Genomic DNA, 20938 nt, shown 5'->3' on the forward strand with positions numbered 1-20938 from the left:
CAGTTTCCCCTAGGCATTTCTTAAATATCTAGGTGGTGGGATAAGGGTGTGTGATTGTTGCAGAGCCCTAGAGGGCCAGTGTGATGATGTCTGCACAGAGAATGGCTGACACCCTGTCTCCTGGCAATTGATGGCCTGGGCCTCTCCTCTGCAAAGGTGCCAACTGAAGGGGTTGGAGAACAAAGAGATCAGGTCGCCTCCTGGCCCGGGAAAGAGACAAAGGCCAAAGGAGGGGTAGGAGAGTTTCAGTTTGGAGCTGGCTGGGGAAATGGAGGGAGGCCCAGATGGGGCTCTGGCCTCCCTGCCCCCCAAGACGGACCTGACTGAGGGGTCCTGTTTCCTGTACCTACAAGCTCTGTTTTAGACCGTGTTCCTGTCGTTTAATATACCTACTGTTTTACTGGCTGGCTGAGAGTCACGTCTGACTGCGGAATGGGGTGCAGGGCCCTCTGGTTTCCCCAGGAGCCCCGCCCAGGCGGACTTGCTGGGGGACGTGCACAGTGTGGAAGGGGATGCTGAATGCTTCGAGGTCAGACCCAGGAAGGTGGGAGCTGGGGAAGTTTCTTCCCCTGGAGACAGTCTGCTCACAGACAGGAGGCTCCTCCAAAGTCCTGACTGGCTTCCTAGGGAGTAGTTCCAGAGCATCGCCCGGTGACTCCGTGACAAAAATCAAAAAGGAATCCCACAAAGACGTGGAAACAAGGACAAATTGGTAAAGATGAATGTAAAGCAATAGCACAAATTGTAGGGACAAATTTAGAAAAATAAAGCACAAAATGAGTTACAACTCGAAAGGGACATAAAAGGTGATAAGAAGAGTGTGACACTTTGGGGTTCAACCAGACCAGTAAGAGATTGTGTCACCATCTGCCCTGCAACTCTGGGTGCTTTAAATGCTCTGCTGCTGTGGCTCACAGCCCTGACACCAAAAACCAGCCTACAAATATGTGGGTCATGTCCTGGCTTCCACCGCCCAATTACTGTTTGCAGAGTTACCCCAAAAAACCCCAGTCCCAAATTTCTCCAGAAGTATCTGCCCTGTAGTGTCCAGCCTTTTTGCTGAAGACTTCCAGAAGTCATTAAGTTCACTGCTCCCTTAAAGATACGTGATACCAAGTATAGGGAATAAAGATAGAAAGGGTTACAAGAAAGCAAAAGTAAAAATACCCTTCTAAAACTAAAACCTGATTTAACAAACTCGAGTCTCTTGTTTCATACCAAGTGTCCTATCCAGCATGGCTGACCCGACTCTCTGGCCAGGATCCTGCGCAGAGCTCAAAGTTCTCAGTTCCTTTTCCTCCTCAGGTGAAGGATGCGAAAATGGCTTTTCCTCTCTGCTTATATCTTCCCAAAGTTCATTGACCCTGCTTCAAGAGGCAGGAACAAGGAAGACTTCCTGGGAGTGCAGTCTCTATCTGCCGTGGAGATTGTTAAGTGGTCATCTTTCCCCCTTGTTCACCTTGCACGTACATGTGCTTTTCTTTGTCTTTGGTCACACCTTGCTTCCTTTACATCGGAGACTCATGCAAGCAGGAGGAACCATATTCCTTTGTCTGGATCAGGTGTGGTTTAGGCATGGATGATGGAGTGCAGAGTACACATGAGAAAAAGGCAAATGTTACTCTGGGAGATATTAACAAGAGGGTCATATGTAAGACATGGGAGGTAATTGTTTAACTCCACTCAGCACTAGTGAGGCCTCAGCCGTAGTACTTTGTCTGATTTGGGGCCACACACTTTAAAGAAAGATGTGGACAAATTGGAGAGAGTCCAGAGAGCAGCAACAAAAATAATAAAAGGTTTAGAAAACCTGACCTATGAGGAAAGGTTGAAAGAATTGGGCAAGTTTAGTCTAGAGAAGACTGAGGAGGAACTTGATACCACTCTTCCAGTATGTAAAGTGTTGTTATAAAGAGGACAGTTACCAATTATTCTCTATGTCCACTCAGGATAGGACAAGAAGTAATTGGCTTAGGATGCAGCAAGGGAAATTTAGGTTAGATATTAGGAAAATCTTTCTACCTATAAGGATAGTTGAGCACTCAAACAGGTTACCAATGGAGGATGTGTAATCCGCTTCATTGGAGGTTTTCAAGAACAGGTTACACAACCACCTGTCAGGGATGGTCTAAGTATACTTAATCCTGCCTTAGCATGTACAGTGGAAGGTTCTGCTTCATGATATCATAGAAATGTAGGACTGAAAAGGAGCTCAAGAGGTCACCTAGTCAGTCCCCCCATGTTAGAGGAGAAGAGTCCACAGCTGTGGGTCTTCAACCAAGAAAGCACTCCCCCAGCACAGGCCTGACTGAAACTGGGCCTCAAATCCAATCTTCATTCAGCTACCTAGGACCTAGGCTGTGAGGTCTCTGTATACTAATGCCAGTAACAAGTGGAGTTAACATGCAACCAGCTCTGATGCTCATGCCCCAAAGAGCAAAGAGCAAGCATGCATTTGTCTTTCAGCTCTCATGCTGAAGCAAGAAAAAGAAATGTCAGTGTGGTTAGTATCTCTGGTACAATCAGAGGGCACTCAGAAATTACCAGCCAGGACGGAGCAACCCATATTCCAAGAAGAGGAGAACATGGAGGGGAACTGGGTGGTACTGAATGAAATATCAGCAGGGAGGTGCAGATGAGAGATCTCCCTGCTATTATACATGTGGTAGCACTAGCAGTGTGATATGATGACACGTCTCCATTAGGAGGGCAGGAAACCAAACATACCTTCAGGCACCTACTGTAGCCACTCTCAGTTTACCCTGTCACATGGATTCCTTTGCAGACAGCTAAACTCAGCATTGCCCTGAGGGCCAAATACATGATTTAAAACCTTTGATCTGTCTTTTTTCGCCTAAGGGCTGCAGACACATCAGATGACTTCTCCTGATATCGGCGAGGAATTTGGCCTTTCTTTCAGGAAAAGCTCAAGACAATTAGAAGTTCATTACCTCCTCAAGTCTCCTTGGCAGGGGTTAGCACTACAGCTGGTTTCAGGAATTTTTCACCAAATGTTTTGTTGTTGTTGTTGCTGAAATCAAAACTTTCCATGGGAGACGGTTGGTTTCAATGAAAATGTCATTGGGACTGTTTCTTGGGTCCAGGATGGAGACCCCTGAATAGCTCAGTGGATATAGGAGATCCAGGTTCAGATCCGTGCTCTGAACCAAGCACAGCGGGCACTGGAACCTGCCGCTACAGTAGGCTAGGTAAGTGCCCTGACCATGGGCTATAAACTCACTCTCTGGCCCAATGAATAATTGATTATGTATCTAGTGAAACAGCTCCAACAGACGAGAGTGAGAAAGCCCCACCACAGAATAGCCAATAGCCTGTTGGCTCAGGCAGCCACTTGGGATGTGGGAGACCCAGCTGAGTGCCCTAACCACTGCAGGGAAAGGTGTCTCTCTGGCTTCTGTCAAAATTTTTTGAACAGTCTTGGTTTTGTCCCAGTGCAGAATGGGAAACTTTTTGAAATTTTAATATTTTTTCACATGACAGGAAACCAATTTCCCACCCAGCTCTCCTTAGCACCAGGTTACATGATTTAGTTCACTACCACTGTCAGACGGGTGGAAAACTGGCTAAGACACTGTAAATGAAAGATCAGGATAAAGGGCAGGGTACCAAGTTTAGGGAGATGTCCTATTGGTGCCAGGGATCAGGATTACGACTGGTCATTGATGATACGGGCATGTAAATAAATGCATTATACAGACAATACTAAACAGGGAACAGCTGTGAGCACCAAAGAGGAGAGGAAGATAATCCAAGGAGGCCTAAACAGATTGGAAACATGGGCAGGAAACATGGGCAGGAAATAAAACAAGACTCAAACTGTGGAAATGAAGCTAATCCACCTGAGGAAAAGCAAGCTAAACCCAAGATCCTCAGTGGGAGAGAGGAACCCAAGGAGCAGGCACTGGTAAGAGGGACTCAAAGGGGGAGAGTAGGCAGCAAATAAGTGTGTGAAGTTGGCAATGCAATATGGCTGTGAAAAGGCCAATGCAATTTGGGATCTACATAAGAGTCTTCACGTCTCTGAGCAGGGAGGGGAATAGTCCCTCTCTGTATGGCTTTGGTGCAGCCATATCTGAAATATCAATCCATTAGCCATTGCAGCTGCTCAGCCTGACGTGCTGCTCCCAAAAGTGATTCGTGCACAGGGTGATGCCTCCACCCCTGTCCTTCCTGCGGGACACTGCTTCGGGAAGGCAGCTTTAAAGTATGCTAGAGGCTGTGTGGGAGCCCTGCTGGTGGAGATTGTGCAGTAAGTTGCTGACTCAGTGCATCCCGAGCTGTCATATTCACACTCTTTCCCAGTGGAGACCCTAGATGAGCATTCAGAGGTGTGAGATATTAGTATACATTAGCTAACACCTTTGAAAAGTCTAGTGTAGACAATGCACGCTGCTTTTAATATGTATTACAATGGCTGAATGAAAGTGTACAGGGGAGCTTTAACCTGACCAGTTTAGCACACCTAGGCTTTTCAAATGTGCGAGGCAGACCATATTAGCTAACGCATGCTAACATCATAACTTTAAATACTAGTCCATGAAGACTTTGGAGCTTGTGTTGGCTACCTGTGAGCCCCTCAGAAGCTGCTGGGGGCCCTCAGAAATGGTCTTCACCAGCAAAAGCCAGATAGACCTTGGATGAATAGATTTCATGCCTTCCTTTCTGGGCACTGCATCAGCAAAAATACTGGCAATTTGGAAGTTGTTCTGAGAAGAGCAACAAAATGAGCCAAGATCCCTGTTCTTTACAATGTGGCATAGAGCCCTGAAATACTTTCCAATTTACTATTCGGTGTCTGATGTATCTTTCTTGCTAAAACGCTGGAAGCGGATGTAGCCCAACCCGTCATGTCATACACTGTCCATGTACTGACCTCTGTTTACCCAGGGAACAGCGACAGCACGGGCAGAAGCCTGGTTAGCTTCGCCTACACTGCCCCCTCCAGGGCTAAGGGGGGGTTTCATCTCCATGGGCCATTCAATCCATGGTCTCTCATTGTGATGAGGTGGACTTTTGTCCAGAAAGCACTAGACTGACACCCACCACTTCATTTCATATAGCTGTTTCATGTAGCATTTCACTGCCACTGTGTACCTGATCTGGGTTTGAGCTAATGACTTGCAGGTAAAAAGCTGTACAGACCATTACTGCTCCCCTGAGCCATCCAACTCACTAGAATGCAATTGCTTCTAATGTCAAGATTATTGTGAAGCACTTTCAGATCTCTTGACATGATAAGACATGAAGGAAAATGTAAATTTCTGTGTTTTGGTTTTTAAATTTACCCTAAGGTTGTCCAACCATTTGTCACAATCTAAAGGGAATGTATGGTGTTCCTCTCTTTGTTTTCTCTCTTTTGATGTATCTTTGTTTTCCTTCCCTATGGTGATGGTCATATGCTTGGAAAATGGACACTTGCAGGCGCAAAACAGCCATAGATCATAGACAGCACAGCTCTGCTGCAGCTTGGTCAGAGGGTAATGTGTGGTTAGGTGAACAGGTTACAGTTCTCTTGCTGGATGTTGAGTTTCCTGTGAGATATTTCTTTCCAGCCAGAGCTGTGTTTCTTCTCTAACCCCAGCAACTTTATCCATATCTGCACCCAAATCCTCCTACATCCGCTTCCTTACACCAGTGAGATCAGTGAGATCCATCGAGCTATCGGCTCTGTTAGTCACAGTGGGAACAATACATAGAGTACGTGCTGCTCTTGCTGTCTCTTCTCTGACTGTTGGCCACAAAGCCTCCTGGGGCACGTAACAAGTGGAAGGCTGGCAACTAAGAGTGGTAAGCAAGAAGCTTTGGAGGTCCAGAAAAGACAGAAAACCCTGAGATGGCAAGAAGCAAAAGATTCTGTTTATAGGTCAGTAAGCAGGGGAGGTAAGGGATTTGTTTTAGTATGTTAAACAGGTGGGAAGGGAGGAGATATGGACATGTCCCCACTAGGCAATGATTGTTACATTCTCCAAAATGACTGTATAGGGAGCACCATGACAGTACATGATGCTTCACCTAACACACAGGCAGACAGAATCTCTACCCCTAACAACTTACCCTCTAAACTCCAACAACGACACTACATGGTACAGTTGTTCAGGTGCAGACATCACTGGTGGCATCAGTATAGGAGGCTGCACAGAAGGAGTGAGTTTTGAGGAAGGATTCGGTGAGAAGAGAGAGAAGGCACATGGCACCGATAGAGGGGTCTGTTCCAAGCATTGGGAGCAGCATGAATGAGGGTCAGAAAGCAACATCGGGAGGTCTGGAGGCACACCGGAAGTGAGAGACAGTGATAGCTGTAACTGGCAGCCAATAGGACAGCGTTGGAACTTGATTAGGGGTGAGTTGACCTCTCTGGTTAGCCAAAAAAACTGTTTGTTTGCTGTCTTCTGAGTTGCTCATTGGCTGGCTAATTTTGCAGCCCTGGTAGAGCAGGCTCTGCTAGTATATCTAGCAGCGCTCCTGATCTGGGACAGATAGCGAGAGTCACAGATAAGCTCTCAGAACTTGAAAATGGACCTGAAGATGCTCCTAGTCTTTATTGCACCTCTCTTTTATTCAACTCTAAGCTTCCCTATTCAGGTGAGAACGATTCCACACAACCCTTCTGTTTACTGTATCTGATCTCTGCTTCTTTGACTGGTGGATGAGCTGTCTTTTTAATATTTCCCAGCTGTGTATCTAAAAGAAATATATTAGCTTGTAACGTTATTTTTATATCAGTCTTTGAGATTACTTCTTCCATTTGCTCTTAATTTGTTGTTGTTGAATTTTGTGAGTTAACATGCAAAATGAAAACTTAAATATATTGGTTTTGCAGGAGCACAATGGACATGATGATGCAAGTAAGTAGGATTTATACAATAATTTAAATATAAAAAAATTAAATAAATTGCTAACTACTTACCAAAATAAGACTGTATAAAACAAGACTTTTATAGCCAGATCCTCAGATGGAGTAATTCACTGTAGTCCCATTGAAGTTAACAGAGTTACACCCATTTACACCAGATGAGGCTCCTGCTCTTGGTAATAAATGTGCCACTAAATTGCACTTATCTGGTTTCCAGTGAGATCTTGGCTTTCTGCTCAGTTTCCATAGAGGCACAAATGAATTGTCAGAGAGCAATAAAACTTTTATTGTAAAGCATTGTCCTTATAAACATTTTACTGAGTTCAATAATAAATAGCAGCAGAAGGAATGAGAAATTAAGAGATGCAGACAAAGGAGTAAAGATGTTTTCAGTGGAAATGTGAAAAGAGATGGAGTCACAAAGGCAAAGACATATAGCAGCACTCTTCAGATGGCAGGAGTGGCATAGAAGAATGCACATGGACCAGCTGTGGTGAGAACAAGGGGAGTTTTAAGAAATACGGTCAGTGCTGTATGTATAGAGTGAATGGAAGAGAAATAGAGAGATGGTGTCAACTAGAGAAAGGCTAAGGTTTTATACACAAAGAGAGCAATTTTGCAGTAGATCCTGGAACAGGTTGGGAGCCAGCAGAGTTGTTTGAGGATGGTGTGTGCATATGTATGTATGCGCATGTGATTGTACAGCTCTGAAGGCAGGTAGCAGCAAACTGTACATGCTGATGACTGGAGAGTTGGGAGGTAGAGAGACCATAGAGAAATGAATTGCAAAAGTCCTGGGGAGAGGAGATGAAGGCAAAGCTTTTAGCAGAGGTAGAGTGGAGGCAGTTGCAAATGGGTAATGTTGTTGTACAGTTTGTATGTATACACATAGAGAGAGAGAGAGAGCACTTTTCATTGGTAGATCTCAAAGTGCTTCACAATGTTTTTTTAAATGTACTCATTCTCACAGCAGCCCTGTGAGGTAGGGAAGTGCTGTCATCCCTATTTTTACAGATAGGGAAATGAACCACAGAGAGGCTAATGGACTTGCCCAAGGTCACACAGGGAGCCTGTGGCAGAGAAGGGAATTGAACCCAGGTCTCCCAAGTCCTAGGCCCTAACCACTGGACCATGCAAAGACATAAAACAAGCAACCATATGGGCTCATCTAGGGCATTCACTTTTATTTGTTTCATCACAAGAAATAGAGGGAAGCTATTGAAAAGCTCTAGAAAAGAGCCATGGAAATAGTTAGAACTCTAAGTGGGACTTAAATGCAATAAGAAACTGCAAAGACTGTGATGATTTATCCCAAAGGAAGAAGTGTTAAAAGGGATTTGCGAGAGATATTCAGAACTATTAACTGGCTAATGAAAACTGACTACTCCCTCCTTTGTTCCCTGTTTCATAATGTGAGAACAAAGGGACGCTCTGTGAAATTAGAGGTCAGTAAATTTGGAGCCAACTGAGGGACACACTCCATTGACAGGTTTCAGAGTAATAGCCGTGTTAGTCTGTATTCGCAAAAAGAAAAGGAGTACTGGTGGCACCTTAGAGACTAACCAATTTATTTGAGCATGAGCTTTCGTGAGCTACAGCTCACTTCATCGGATGCATACACTCCATTGAGTAGTCAACCATTGGAGCTCACAGCTGCAGAGGGTCCTTGATGGAAATATTATGGAGTGATTGAATTTCACAATGCACAGAGAAAGTTTTAATTTACCTCTGTTACAATTTTTATCTCTTCTGTGAAATCTGGCATTTATGGCGTCACTAAGGAAACTTTGGACTGCATCATTCTATGCCATCCCTGATACCCTAACCCCATGCAATCAGGCATGTGGCACTGGCAGGTGCATTCTGGGACTTCTACCCTAATAATTTAAGACCAAATGATGGCAGCTTGGAAATGAGAAAGAGGGTGCAAGGAATCTTTCCTTCCACTCAGCACACACATGCAGGGGGCAAGCATCATTTGGCTGGCAACCCTTGGGAGTTTGTGGTCAGGCCAGCTGTACTAACAGCCCCAGAGGGGAGCAGGTCTGGGAGTGAACACCAAACAAGCACCAGTCAAGGCCTCATGCTTTTCCCAGGTGGTGCACCAACTTCCTCTCCCAAGAGGTGCACAGATATTATGATGAATGCAGCATAAAAAACAGACAGACAAGCACATAGGATGTGCCCCACTTACTATGGCTTCAGCTCAGGGGTGAAGTTACAAGGTTTGGGTAGTTTATCTTGCTAAGGTTTTAACATCCATGTTTCCTTTTGTAGATGTTACTGCTTATCCTACAAAGAGTGAAGTGACCCCCTCTAGTGACATTTTACAGTCCACTCAAGGTAAATGATGCAAAAACGTGGGCCCAGTAACTTCCAGTCCTCTCCTGGTTAATATGCCTGTCTCTTATAAATTCAGTCATGACAAAAAATATAAATCTAAGATAAAGTAATGCAAATCCAGCATCTTGTTTACTCTGACTGTAAATCACAAGCATTCTACTGTGAGTGCTGCTTTGCATTGTCTCTGTCTTTGTTTGTTTACTGGAGTGTCATACTGCTGGAGTGTTTCCTGACACACAATGTTAATGTGCTCTGGACAGGTTAGGCTTGAGAGTGCCTGGTCATGTGCAGGCGTGCAAGGGAGCATTCACCTTCTTGGACCCGGGCATATTCTGTTCCTTGTTCTCCCCTGAAACTTGTCCTAAATCCCTCAAAGTGAGCCAGGAGGGGACAGGCCATGCATCTTGCTTTTTCTCACAGGCCAGTGGAGCTGGCCACACTTCTGAGCCTCCTTGTGTTGTACTCTGAAAGCGTGGTGCAGCTGCCTTAAAAGCACAATATGCACTAGTGCTTTATTTGTAATTGATGCTTCTAGCATTTTAAAGAATTCTTGCTGGGTTCCTCAAAATTGCCCAGAGAACCTTTACCCCAAGGAAAGAAATGCAGCAAGCTTGGAAGTGATTTGGAACTGCATGCTCTGTTATTGTCCTCCCCATTCTCCAGACCCCCAAGTAAGACTTCAGGAAGATTTAACACCCTTGGTTCCTTCTACAGACTACAACTCCACTGTGCAGACAGAAAATGAAGGGTTTGGCTTGACTAGGATTTTACAAGCCAACCAATGTAACAATTAAAAAATGCAACAGTACAAAATAAGATCTAGTTTTCCATCTGTCTATCCCAAACTCAATAAGGCTGAGAAAAAGGGTACCCAGTAATGCCATGTAAAAGCTGTGTCCTGTGTACTCTGATTTTCAAGCCAGGACACCTAAATAGGGCTTCAAACTCTTTCATGTGGACACTCAGTTCAGCATATAGGCACCTAACATTGGCAGTGAAATGCCAACACAGGTGCACAAATAAAAAATGTTGTCCTCTTGTTTAGATGTCCACGCTTCAAATGTATGTTTGCTATATTTAAACAAAAGATCTCTATAAAATAGATAAATTTTAGTGGAAAATCTTGACCACGCTGCCTTATTTTCTAGTGGTCACATCGTGTTCCTCATTTCGGCAGGGGTATGAAAGGCAGTGGAAGCATGGTAACTCCACTCTGAAGGGGCGGCAGGTACTAAAAAATGTTGGCAGAGAGGGCTGCTTCCTTTGAATGCCCCAGACCTGCTCTGCCAGAACTCCATCTATGTTAGGACTGGAGGAAGCAATCTGGCCTTTGGCCAGGAGTTCAAGATCTAAGGCCAGATTTACAAAGGTATTTAGGTGCCTAAAGATGAAAATTGGTGTCTCCTGGGATTTTCAAAGGCACCTTAATGAATTAGGCACTTAACTGACTAATAGAGTCTCCCATGTTTCGTGATTTTTCATATGTTTCTGAATTAGTTCAAGCCATCTCTAAAATTTACTGCCACTGAAGAATTTTTCAGGTTGCACTGAACTTTCAGGTTCAATGGATCACAATTGACTGAAGTTTGCTATGGTTAAATTTGATTTCAGCGGCGTTACACTGGTATAAAACCGGAGTCAGAGAGGGGAGAATCAGATTCAAAGGCTCTTTGGAATTTGTTCCCTACAGAAGGAATTTTTATTGTGGCTTTTAACTATTCATTAAGTAAGAGGAGATGGGTCTATTCTGTTCTCCCTATGTTTGTGTAACATTCATTTATGTCAATCCATATGGCCTGAGTTGTGCAAACCAGATTCAGGGGAGCCAAAGATTGGGTCCTTAAAGGGTGGTGGTAAAAAAAAAAAAAAAAAAAGACTTATTCATGAAATTGTAACTAAAAAGTAATCACAGCTCTTGTGGGGTCACAAGGTTTTGTGCTTCTGAGCAGAATAAATACATGGCTTTATGCCATGCCAGTTCATAAATTTCTTTTGGGCCTGATTCTGATTTCACACATGCTGGTGTAAATCAGGAATACATTGAATGAAATCAGTGGAGTAACACCAGTGTGAAGATCAGGACCAGTATATGCTTTGGGAAGGGCAAACTGACATCCTTGCATTTCTGTGCAGAAGCTGAGCTGGCTACAGAGACAGACACACAGGAAGACGTTTTTAACCGAATTTTGAAAGCTAATGCAGGTAATAACTTTAAAGCTATATAAGTATCTTGGATGTTTTCAGAGTCTTTTTTCTGCTGCATTTTATAGCAGTTGGCCCAAATATTTCTCTGGTCTTATGAACATGAAGTGCTCTAGACAAACTTAGAGACAAGACACATACTTCTTTGCTAAGCAGTCTTTAAATCTGCCAATCTGTCCAGTTGTGCCTAGCACATCTGGTCTTGAAGATTATATATATTTTGGAGACATCTGAACTGTGGAGGCAGGTTAATAATGGCTTCAGCCGTAATTTTGGATGTCTTTGTACTTCTTGGATTTAGAAAAAGATCTTTGAATATTTAAGTCATCGTTTAATTGTCTTGAACACAAACATCTTGTGAGTAGCCATGGGTCTTCAGCCATGATAAAGCCTCAGAATTTGTGCTCATAGATGGGATATTTGGTGGCTGATCAGACCCACTCTGTCCCCATTTCAACCTCTTTTTTTTTTGAGTCTTCTGGATGCTTTTGGATGTATTCTGTTAGTTTCCTTCTCCCTGTGTTCTCTGCTTCTCCCCATTTTTCCCTTCCAACAGTCTTTTGAAATGACTTTACTCCAGCACATAGAAACAGTCTCTCAATGTCTCTCATGTATCTCTCTCTATACACTCTTCTCTCTGTCCATTCCTGAATCCTCCGTTCCGACTCCCTTTTTGCTCTCTCTTGAATTTTGATTATTGAAATGTTGGTATTTTTAAGGTAGCATAAGCCTCTCTCTCTGTCAATTCCCATCACCCCTCCCTATCTAAACCCTACCTAACTGAGCCAGAACTTCCCATCAATGCAAACAACCCTTTCATCTTTCCATATTACATTCCTCTTTCTCTCTCCACAGATAGCACCCAGAGCTTGCGTGAAGGTGACATTGTTATGACAAAGAGCCGAAGTGCTATTGGCTGTTCAGATCGCTCATGTTTTTGGCCCCAATCCAGCGATGGCATTGTCCGTGTCCCCATTGTCTTCTCCCCTGACTATGGTGATTTGCATTTCTATAATATTTTTTAATTAATTTTCATTGAAATTAAAATTAATTTGCATTTAATTAAATTCTAAATGCAAACTTAGACATAGGGACAGTGCAAATATTTGATGCAACACATTCCACTAGTTCACTTATGACACACATACATAGACAAGCTATACATTACAGTGAGAAAAGAGAGCAAATTGTCCCAAGGCAATTGCACCCATCCTGCTGACTATTCTATTCTCTTGTCGACAGTGATGGCACTTCTCTGTAATGAGGCATTATTATTAAATACACTTTATAAGACGTATCTATTGCATCACCCTTTGGATGCATTCATTATTTTTTGAATCACACATGTAGCAAAAGAGTTGCCCATAATAACAGACAGTAGCTGGACCATCCCCAGATTAATCAACCGCCACCCCCTTCATCTAAGACAAGAAACTCAGAAACCAGCCTGCTGCCCAAACCCTTCTCAGGCCAAGTCTTGAATACAGAGAAGGGACTTGTACTAGGCCATTAAAGCAGTTAGGGTGAAATTCAGCATGAGATCAACTTGCCATTTAAATCCCTCATAAGCACTATTTTGAGCATACATTGACTTTTATGCTTCAAATAATTGTTCTTGTGTGACAAGTAATTTAAGCCTTTCTTCCCCAGACGAGGCACAAATACGGTGGATTAGTGAAGCCATGGCAGAGTTTGAAATTCTAACTTGTATCGATTTTGTGAATCGCACAACAGAATCTGACTATCTAAATATTAAGTCAGGGAAAGGGTAAGTCCCGCTGGCACTGACTCTTATTAAAAATGTTATTCTATCCCACTTTTCATGTCTTTGCTTCTTTAATCTTGAGTGGATGTAGAGAGGACAGTGAACTGGATTTATTTGAGAACCTCAATGCCATTTGAGCGTGCAAAGCACCCTGCTCAGTGTTAAGCAATGAGGAGCAACATCAGGAACTAACCGAATGCAGACTTAAAACAACTCACACACGCAGGAAAAGCACCATTAAGGTAGAAACTGCATCCCCAACTCATGCTGCTGTGCCTGAGCATTGTGACACACACCTGAGCACAATACATGGCAAACTGCATCAGGAAGTATCCATTCTAATAGAGTATGGAAGAATTAGTCCTCTAAATCAGGGGCATAGTAGGCTGTCAAGGCCAAAAACCCAGCCGAGGGGAGGACTGTCCAATATCCCTGTGATTCAAAATGCCTTCAAGTCTGCTCATTCTCTAAAGAAGCCCCAAGATAAACTTTACAGTAGTTTTAGAAAAAAATCATGTTTCTAAGGAACAGTGGATGAAATTCCCCCTGTGCAGGAGGCCAGCACACTGCACACAGAGGCCTCTGCATCACTTAAGGGCTAATGTGGAACTTAAGTGTTGCCTAGGTCTTGCACTGGCCCTCTGCACTGGGGTGAGTTTCACCCTAGTATGTGCCCCTAATATCACAATAAGCAGAAGAGAATGACCATTCACTCCTTTAATAAACTGTGATTTGAAATCCTCTGTACAGGCCCCAAGGCTGGTTGATATCAAACTTTTCCTCTTTTGGTGTTTAATGTCATTCTCAGCTGCTGGTCTCACTATGGAAAGGTTGGAGGTGGTCAGATTGTTTCTGTGATGAAGCAAGGCTGCATGTGGAAAGGAGTAATTCAGCATGAGCTGAACCATGCACTGGGCTTTCTACATGAACAGGGTCGAAGTGACAGAGACAGCTATGTAAAGATCATGTGGGAGTACATTAGTTCAGGTAGGTACACATGAACTCTTCTTTAGTGCAGATACTGGATTAATTAATGTCTTATTGTTCCTAGCTGGTCCTGAATCCTGGAAAAGAGGGGGAAATTGATACATCTTCTAAGTATGATATTGTATATTACAGGTAATAAAGGCAACTTTAAGAAATCCGATAACTCCAACAACCTGGGCCTTCAATATGACTATGCCTCAGTGATGCACTATGGCACGTAAGTTGGAATGTGGGATTTCTTTTCTTGAAGGCACATAGAGCTCAAATCTCTTGTTGAAATTAGGAGACACAATTACTCTTTATAATTATCAGCTTTACATTTTTCCTGAGGAAAATATGAATGGTTGTGATTCAATTCAAACAGACTCTTTCTGCAAGATAAGTTCATTATCCTTTATCTCCCCATTAAAGTCATTTGAAAGTGAGGTAAAGGCTGTTCCATATTTACTTTCGTTACATGACATCCAGATCAAATTTATACAAAATATATTTTTGCCAACACTGTTGCTTAATCTTGTATCTGAAAGTCTCAAGGCAGCAGCTTCAGAGCAGAGCTCCTCACTTGTCACTGCTGAGGACATTGATTACTAGGCCTAAACCACAGATAGGTGTATATATGATCTATTGGTGAGTATAGTGTGTTGTGGAAGTGAGTCCAGGCACACAAATAGGCATGGGCTAGTATTCTGTTATTAGCCGTACTACATACTACTTCTCTGCATTCCAATACCATGTGCACTAGACTATCTCACGGGTACTCATGTGGACCTCATCCCCATAGTATCTGAACACCATCAAGTTAATATGACAACAGTGCGCTCTCACACGCCCTCTATCTCTCTCTTCCCAGCCACCAAGAGGCAGACTTAGAGGGATATTTCATGGTGGGTTGGGGTGGTTGGTTTGGCTTTGGGGAGTTGTTTTATTTTTAGTGAATCCCAAGAGCAATGGAAAGCTTGAATGAAGAGGTGGGTTTTACATTTAGCTCTCACTGCAGTGAGGTTAGTGGTCATTCTATTATGTGGTAGTGGGGTTTGTAGTCTTAAGACTGGCTCCTCTGAAGCTTCTCTCTTCCCTGGTCATGATCCTCCATCATTTACTTGTAGTTTCGTTGTTCCCATGGAACACAGATCTCGCAGGAGATCATGATCATGGAGGGAGGTGCAGCTTCCCAGATATCTAGGACCAGTTCCATGCAAGGCTTTGAAAATCAGGACGTTGACCTTGAATTGGTCTCTGTGTTAAGCCCTCAGTAGAACTGGGGTTCTCCGGGTCCATTCTGATGACCTTAAAGGGATACATTTCTTCAGGTGGTCTTAAAGGCCACTGTCAGCTCAAATTTAGCCTCAAATTTAGATTTTTGTAAAAATAAGCTATAAGACAAAGAGAAATGTTGTAATGATTCCCCCCATCCCCGCACACACAGTGGAAACTATTTTCCTTCAACAAAAGCTATGAATCACTTAAGCTAAAGTGTACTTTAAAGTATTATTATTGGCCAAATTCATCCTGAGGGTAACTCCGTGAATTTGGCCCATTATAACCAAAAGCCTTAAATATGCTTTAAGTGGTGCATAGGCCAACCTTGTACTGGTCCTCTACATAGGGATGAATGTCACTCTAACAGAATGTTCAGAGAATACCAGGTACTCAGTGTGCATTACTCTTCCATATAAAATACAGTTGCAATGTGGCATGGGAGTAAGTTATGTACAAGTACTAGTACTGCTGTAAAGCATATAGATTACACAATTAAATACTGTAAAAAATCATTAGATTTAGAAAACATGATTCTTTCTGTTTCTGCAGAAATGCTTTCTCTAACACGCCTGGGAAAGCAACTATTATACCAATTCCCGATGCATCTGTACGTGTTGGACAGAGATATGGTCTGAGTAACCTGGATGTGGCCAAAATCAACAAGCTCTATAACTGCAGTAAGTACTTCATATCCATCTTCTGTTCAGAGCCTTTTCAGAGGTCCTAGTGTAGCCCTGCAGAGAGATGCTGTACTGTATTGGAACATCCTGAAACTTCTACACTAAATCGGTGGTTGTACGCATTAAGAACGCATGGCATTCAGAGGATAAACCTGGAAACCAAAGATGAAGACTGGGACACATCTTGATTACACAATATGTGATTTGTTTCCAACTCTGTTGGACCAATTCAGCCCAGGTGTAAGTGGGTGCTGTTCCATGGAAGTGCACTGAATTTGGCCCACGTAGTCTTTCCATTGTGTGCTTCCTTTCAATCATTTGACTTCCGTAGAGCTCAAAAACAACTATAAGAACTTCAAAGAGTCTGTTATCACACTAGTCTCTGACTGCAGACATAGGTAATTTCAGAGTTGAAAAGACCAGAAACAGCTGGGGGCCTCTCACATCTGGAACAGTTTAGTGACAACTCATCCATCCAAAACCTACACATTTTTAAACACTTAAGTTTTAATTCACTTTAAAAAAAACTTTAATATTTAAATCTTTAATTTTAACTATTTTGTACCAGAAAAGGCAAAATCCCTCCCTTGCAAAATACAAAAACAAATTCTAAGTCTCAGGGGAAAGCGGGATAAACAGAAAATTTCCTCCTGACAAGAGGATAGTCTGCTGATTCCTCCCAAGCACAAAACTGACTAAACTCCTTTAACGTAAATACCATAGTGTCATCACATTTTTGTTTAAATATACTAATATAGCTTGACTTCCCCCATCTCCAATGGAAACCCATTCAGCCTATTTGCCACTCCCTCGGCAAAATTAAACCTTCTCACATTTTTCTTATATATGCAAAAAAAAACTTAAATTTATGGCCCTTTGCTCTGTTCTAGACTTTATCTGTAAAAAGCTAATGCTTTTCCATTGTGCTACTGTATTGCCATTTCAATATCAATATTTATGAATGATCTGAAAATTAGAATTACACATTTCTTCATTTAGTGGACTGAATTTTAACTATCACAGATGTGCAGAGACCTTGAAATTAATGTTGGCAGATGACAATACGGAGAACATTTCATTCTAAACAGAGCACTACTGTACCTGACTTGAATGCAAAAGAGTCTCTAAATCTGATTCTGGTACAATCGTTGTGTTTTCTGTCAGATCGCTGCAGCACCATCCTTGATAGCCCATCTGGGTCATTGAGCTCTGACAACTACGCGTCAAAATACTCAGGCAATGCTACCTGTTTCTTTCTCATCCGAATTCCATCCAAACGGGTAATTACAGGGATTTGATAGCTTTTACATGTAGTTGAATTGATGTCTGTCTGATTACGCATTTTGGTGTGCTTGCTACACTCCCGTTGCCAAATAAGGACATAATACAAATTTCAAATTAAGTTCCTTTCTTGGGTTATGCAGCTAACATAATAGATATTTTCCTTCTCTAATTTATAACATTCATATTCACATGCTTAAACTACAGATGGGAAAAGACAGGAATAATTTTGATTTTGGAAAACTTCATTGGTTGGACCTTAGTTTTGCAAAACCAATGGAAGTGGCAATTCACATTCAGATTCTACTTTATCTGAACCCTAAAAGTTCAGGGCATGGGAGGAGAGGCTGGATAATTAGTTCCAGTTCAGGCTCATATCTAGTTTTGACTCACTCTGATCTAATGGAACCTGCCTGATCGGGAATCAGGCTAGTGACTATTAAAAGGTTCGTTTCCTCTTCTCTTTCAGGTTTCTCTGCAGTTTGATGTCTTTAGTTTGCAGTCCTCCACAGACTGTAAAAGTGAATATGTTAAAATATATGATGGGGTCAGCCAGTCTTCTGAGGTTCTACTGGACAAGACTTGTGGGACAGAGAGTCCCCCAATTGTAACAGCTTCTGGTAGAACTATGCTTGTGGAGTTTGTCAGGGGTGACACTGGTGCAGCGACTGGCTTCAAGATCTCCTACACCTCTGGTAGGTCCAAGCCCAGGAAGAAGGGCAGAGAATCAGATGCAAACAATGTAAAATAAAAAGTCTTTTAGCTTTATCATCATCCCTCATCGTGCTTTGCGGATATAACAGCTCAGTCTCGTTACAATTCTGTAACTAATTTCAGTCGATGGGGCACACTCACTAACACTAATGAGGTCATCAGTGTGGTGTGGTTCCCAGACTCTACAGTTTGAATCATCTCTCAGATTTATGCCATTGCAAATCTCTTTTTATGACTTGAATAAAACTCGTGCCCACTGGACTATGATCATCTGAATTTTACCACAATGGATCATAGATGAACTTTAAGTAAAATTTGGATCACATTTGCCTAATACATTGCTAAGGGCAGAATGTCAAAAGCACTAGGTGTTGGCCTACCTCTGCTCCCACTGGAGTCAGTGGATAAAACTCGCTTCATAGGCTTCGGTGGGAGCACAGGACAATGGAGAGTGCTTTTGAAGATATCCCCTAAGACTGTAGCCCTCCTAATGAAAATGGTATTACATTATTTAGCCCAGCTGAGAGGATCAAAAATATGTGTTAAATAACAGCACAATAATACAGTTTGTCTGATATATTATTTTATTACACAAGATAAATCATTATTATGCATAAACATGTGGCTCCTCTGTGATGGATGCAGCTCACAAGCCTACAACTCAGAGGGACCAGACAGAATCAGACAGAGGCAGATTACTTGGGAAAGAAGTCACATAATAACAGGCAATATTTCTGACCAATAATTCTTTCTACCAGATAAAGAACTTTAGAATTCATTCCCCAAAAAGACATTTTTCTCAGGACCACTTACCTAATCACTAAGCTTTGGATTCTGCTGTCCCTGTGTAACATCTGTTCACATTAATGATGGTTATGGACATGTATGGAGGGGAAAGTATGCTAATTCTCCATGCGGGATTTGTGTGTCAGCTTGGGGGACTACTTATCAGCTACTGAAGAGAGATGCACAAGTATCCTGACTGTAAAACAGAGCATGGTCAGACACTCCAGTATTCATATAGTTCACAGAAACCAGTGTTCACACAGCAAAATAGCATTGCAAACTAAATATTCTTTCTTTTTTTAACAGTAAGGACACGACGCACCATGCGGATCAGCATATGAGACAGAAGGGAAGAGCCTATTCTGTGAAAATCTAAATTATGCTTTTCCTACTTTGCTTCCTTTTCTTGCTATGATCAAAAGGAAATTTTAATTCTGTTATGAATCAAAGTCTCCAGCTTCTGTAGCAAGTGTGCTCCCTGACTCAAGTATAAATGGGAATTCTATGTACCTCTGCCACCCGCTCTTGTGTCATATATCTGCCCTCGACAAGGATATATAAAGTTATTGTCTGCACAGTTAAATTATTGTCTCTTTTTATTTAACTAACAGCATTTTAATAAAATCTTCATTAAAAAAAATAACCCTCTCTCTTTCTTTGACTTTCTTATTTTTTGGCACCCATTGCATTTAATTTCTAGTTTGGGTTCTATAGTGTTTTAATGGACCTCTTTTCACCTCTGTGTTTCTTTATATAGACATTATCTTGTTTTTTTATGATAGAGATGATGTTTGTAAATCCAGAGTTAAGGTACTGGGGTTCATTATCTGCTTTATTTGGATCTCTCTTCCTTCAGCATTTAATAGATACTAGCTATTCCTATTACCTTTTTTTATGCTCACTATAAAGTGTATAAAGCACCTCAAACTCATGATCACATCCTGCCAAAGAAAGGAAATGTTTATGTATATAATGGCCACAGTATGTGTTCTTCCTGTCCTCTACTGGATAGAATTAGAACTGCTCTATGGTATTATCACAGTTTCAGGGTAATTGCACCTGTATCCCCCACTCCCTGGTCCATTCCGGGAGTTCCCAGTCAGGTCTTAGGTTTTCAGCCATCACCTATCTGTGGGCAGAGACTCTTGTCCTACTCCTTTCTGACTATGGGATTTTAAGGCTGCACATCTCCCTGCCATACACTGTGATATCCCCAGCAAGCCAGTCTGTCTAATGGCCAGCGCCTGTGCGTTGCTGTCTCTCCCCGAGGGCTGTGAGCAGTGCATCGCCAGCAGCTACAAGTTACCACACAGCTCTTTCTAAGCAAGCCCATTTATTCTTACACTAAAAGCATAATAAAAACAACAAATTGATTTAAACACACACTAACCATACCAGGAGTCACCCATCAGTCATATGGGGCCCAAGTAGACCAAAGTCTTTCCACCCCCTCGCTGTTTTTGGTTCCCAAAGGAGCTGTGGTAAACCTCTCCCCTAGAACTGCTTACATTCTCTGGCCCACAGGGATATACAAACTTAATACAATATCGTCTCCAAAGATATTGCATGGGGTTGCAATATCTGTCACAGGTGTGTGAGAAGGCCCAATACTGCTACAGCTAGAGAAGATTCTAATATAAAAATGCAAGCTATTACACTCCACAGCAATCAGTGGACAAACACAGACAAGATTTGTAGACTCCAGGTAAAATAATAGGACAAGAATACCCCTTAACCAGAAAAATCAAGACAAGATATTGCTTGTGATGCTGCAAGCAAACTTACAATTCATTTTTAGATGAATAGCAGACCAAAAAACCCCATACATGCACGTCCAATCTCACAAACCCTTTCCTGTTTTCATGTTATCTTGCCCCCATGGTCACCTCACAAGGACGCTGGAAAACATTTAAGATATCATGAGATTTGTGAAGCACATATTATGGAAAACATTTAGACAGCCACAGGGCACCATAATCTTGAAAAACTGAGAGTCTGACTTTCTGCTGCTTTGCAAAGTCATTTATACCCATGAAAAGTGATTCT

The 20938-nt window shown here is 42.3% G+C and overlaps 1 protein-coding gene across 1 annotated transcript; it reads left to right on the top strand.

Annotated features, from left to right (window-relative positions):
• The first annotated feature begins 3407 nt into the window (after positions 1 to 3407).
• On the top strand, positions 3408 to 19630 carry LOC102947669 (astacin-like metalloendopeptidase). The gene is made up of 12 exons (XM_043549963.1): positions 3408 to 3925; positions 6842 to 6866; positions 9152 to 9217; positions 11351 to 11419; positions 12275 to 12415; positions 13070 to 13187; positions 13993 to 14171; positions 14304 to 14388; positions 15981 to 16108; positions 17276 to 17391; positions 17862 to 18087; positions 19199 to 19630. Exons 1-12 carry the CDS (start codon positions 3797 to 3799, stop codon positions 19231 to 19233), a joined length of 1317 nt encoding a protein of 438 aa, XP_043405898.1. The 5' UTR covers positions 3408 to 3796; the 3' UTR covers positions 19234 to 19630.
• The last annotated feature ends 1308 nt before the right edge of the window (positions 19631 to 20938 follow it).

Source organism: Chelonia mydas, chromosome 6, assembly GCF_015237465.2.
Source record: "Chelonia mydas isolate rCheMyd1 chromosome 6, rCheMyd1.pri.v2, whole genome shotgun sequence".
NCBI classification, from domain to species: Eukaryota; Metazoa; Chordata; order Testudines; family Cheloniidae; genus Chelonia; species Chelonia mydas.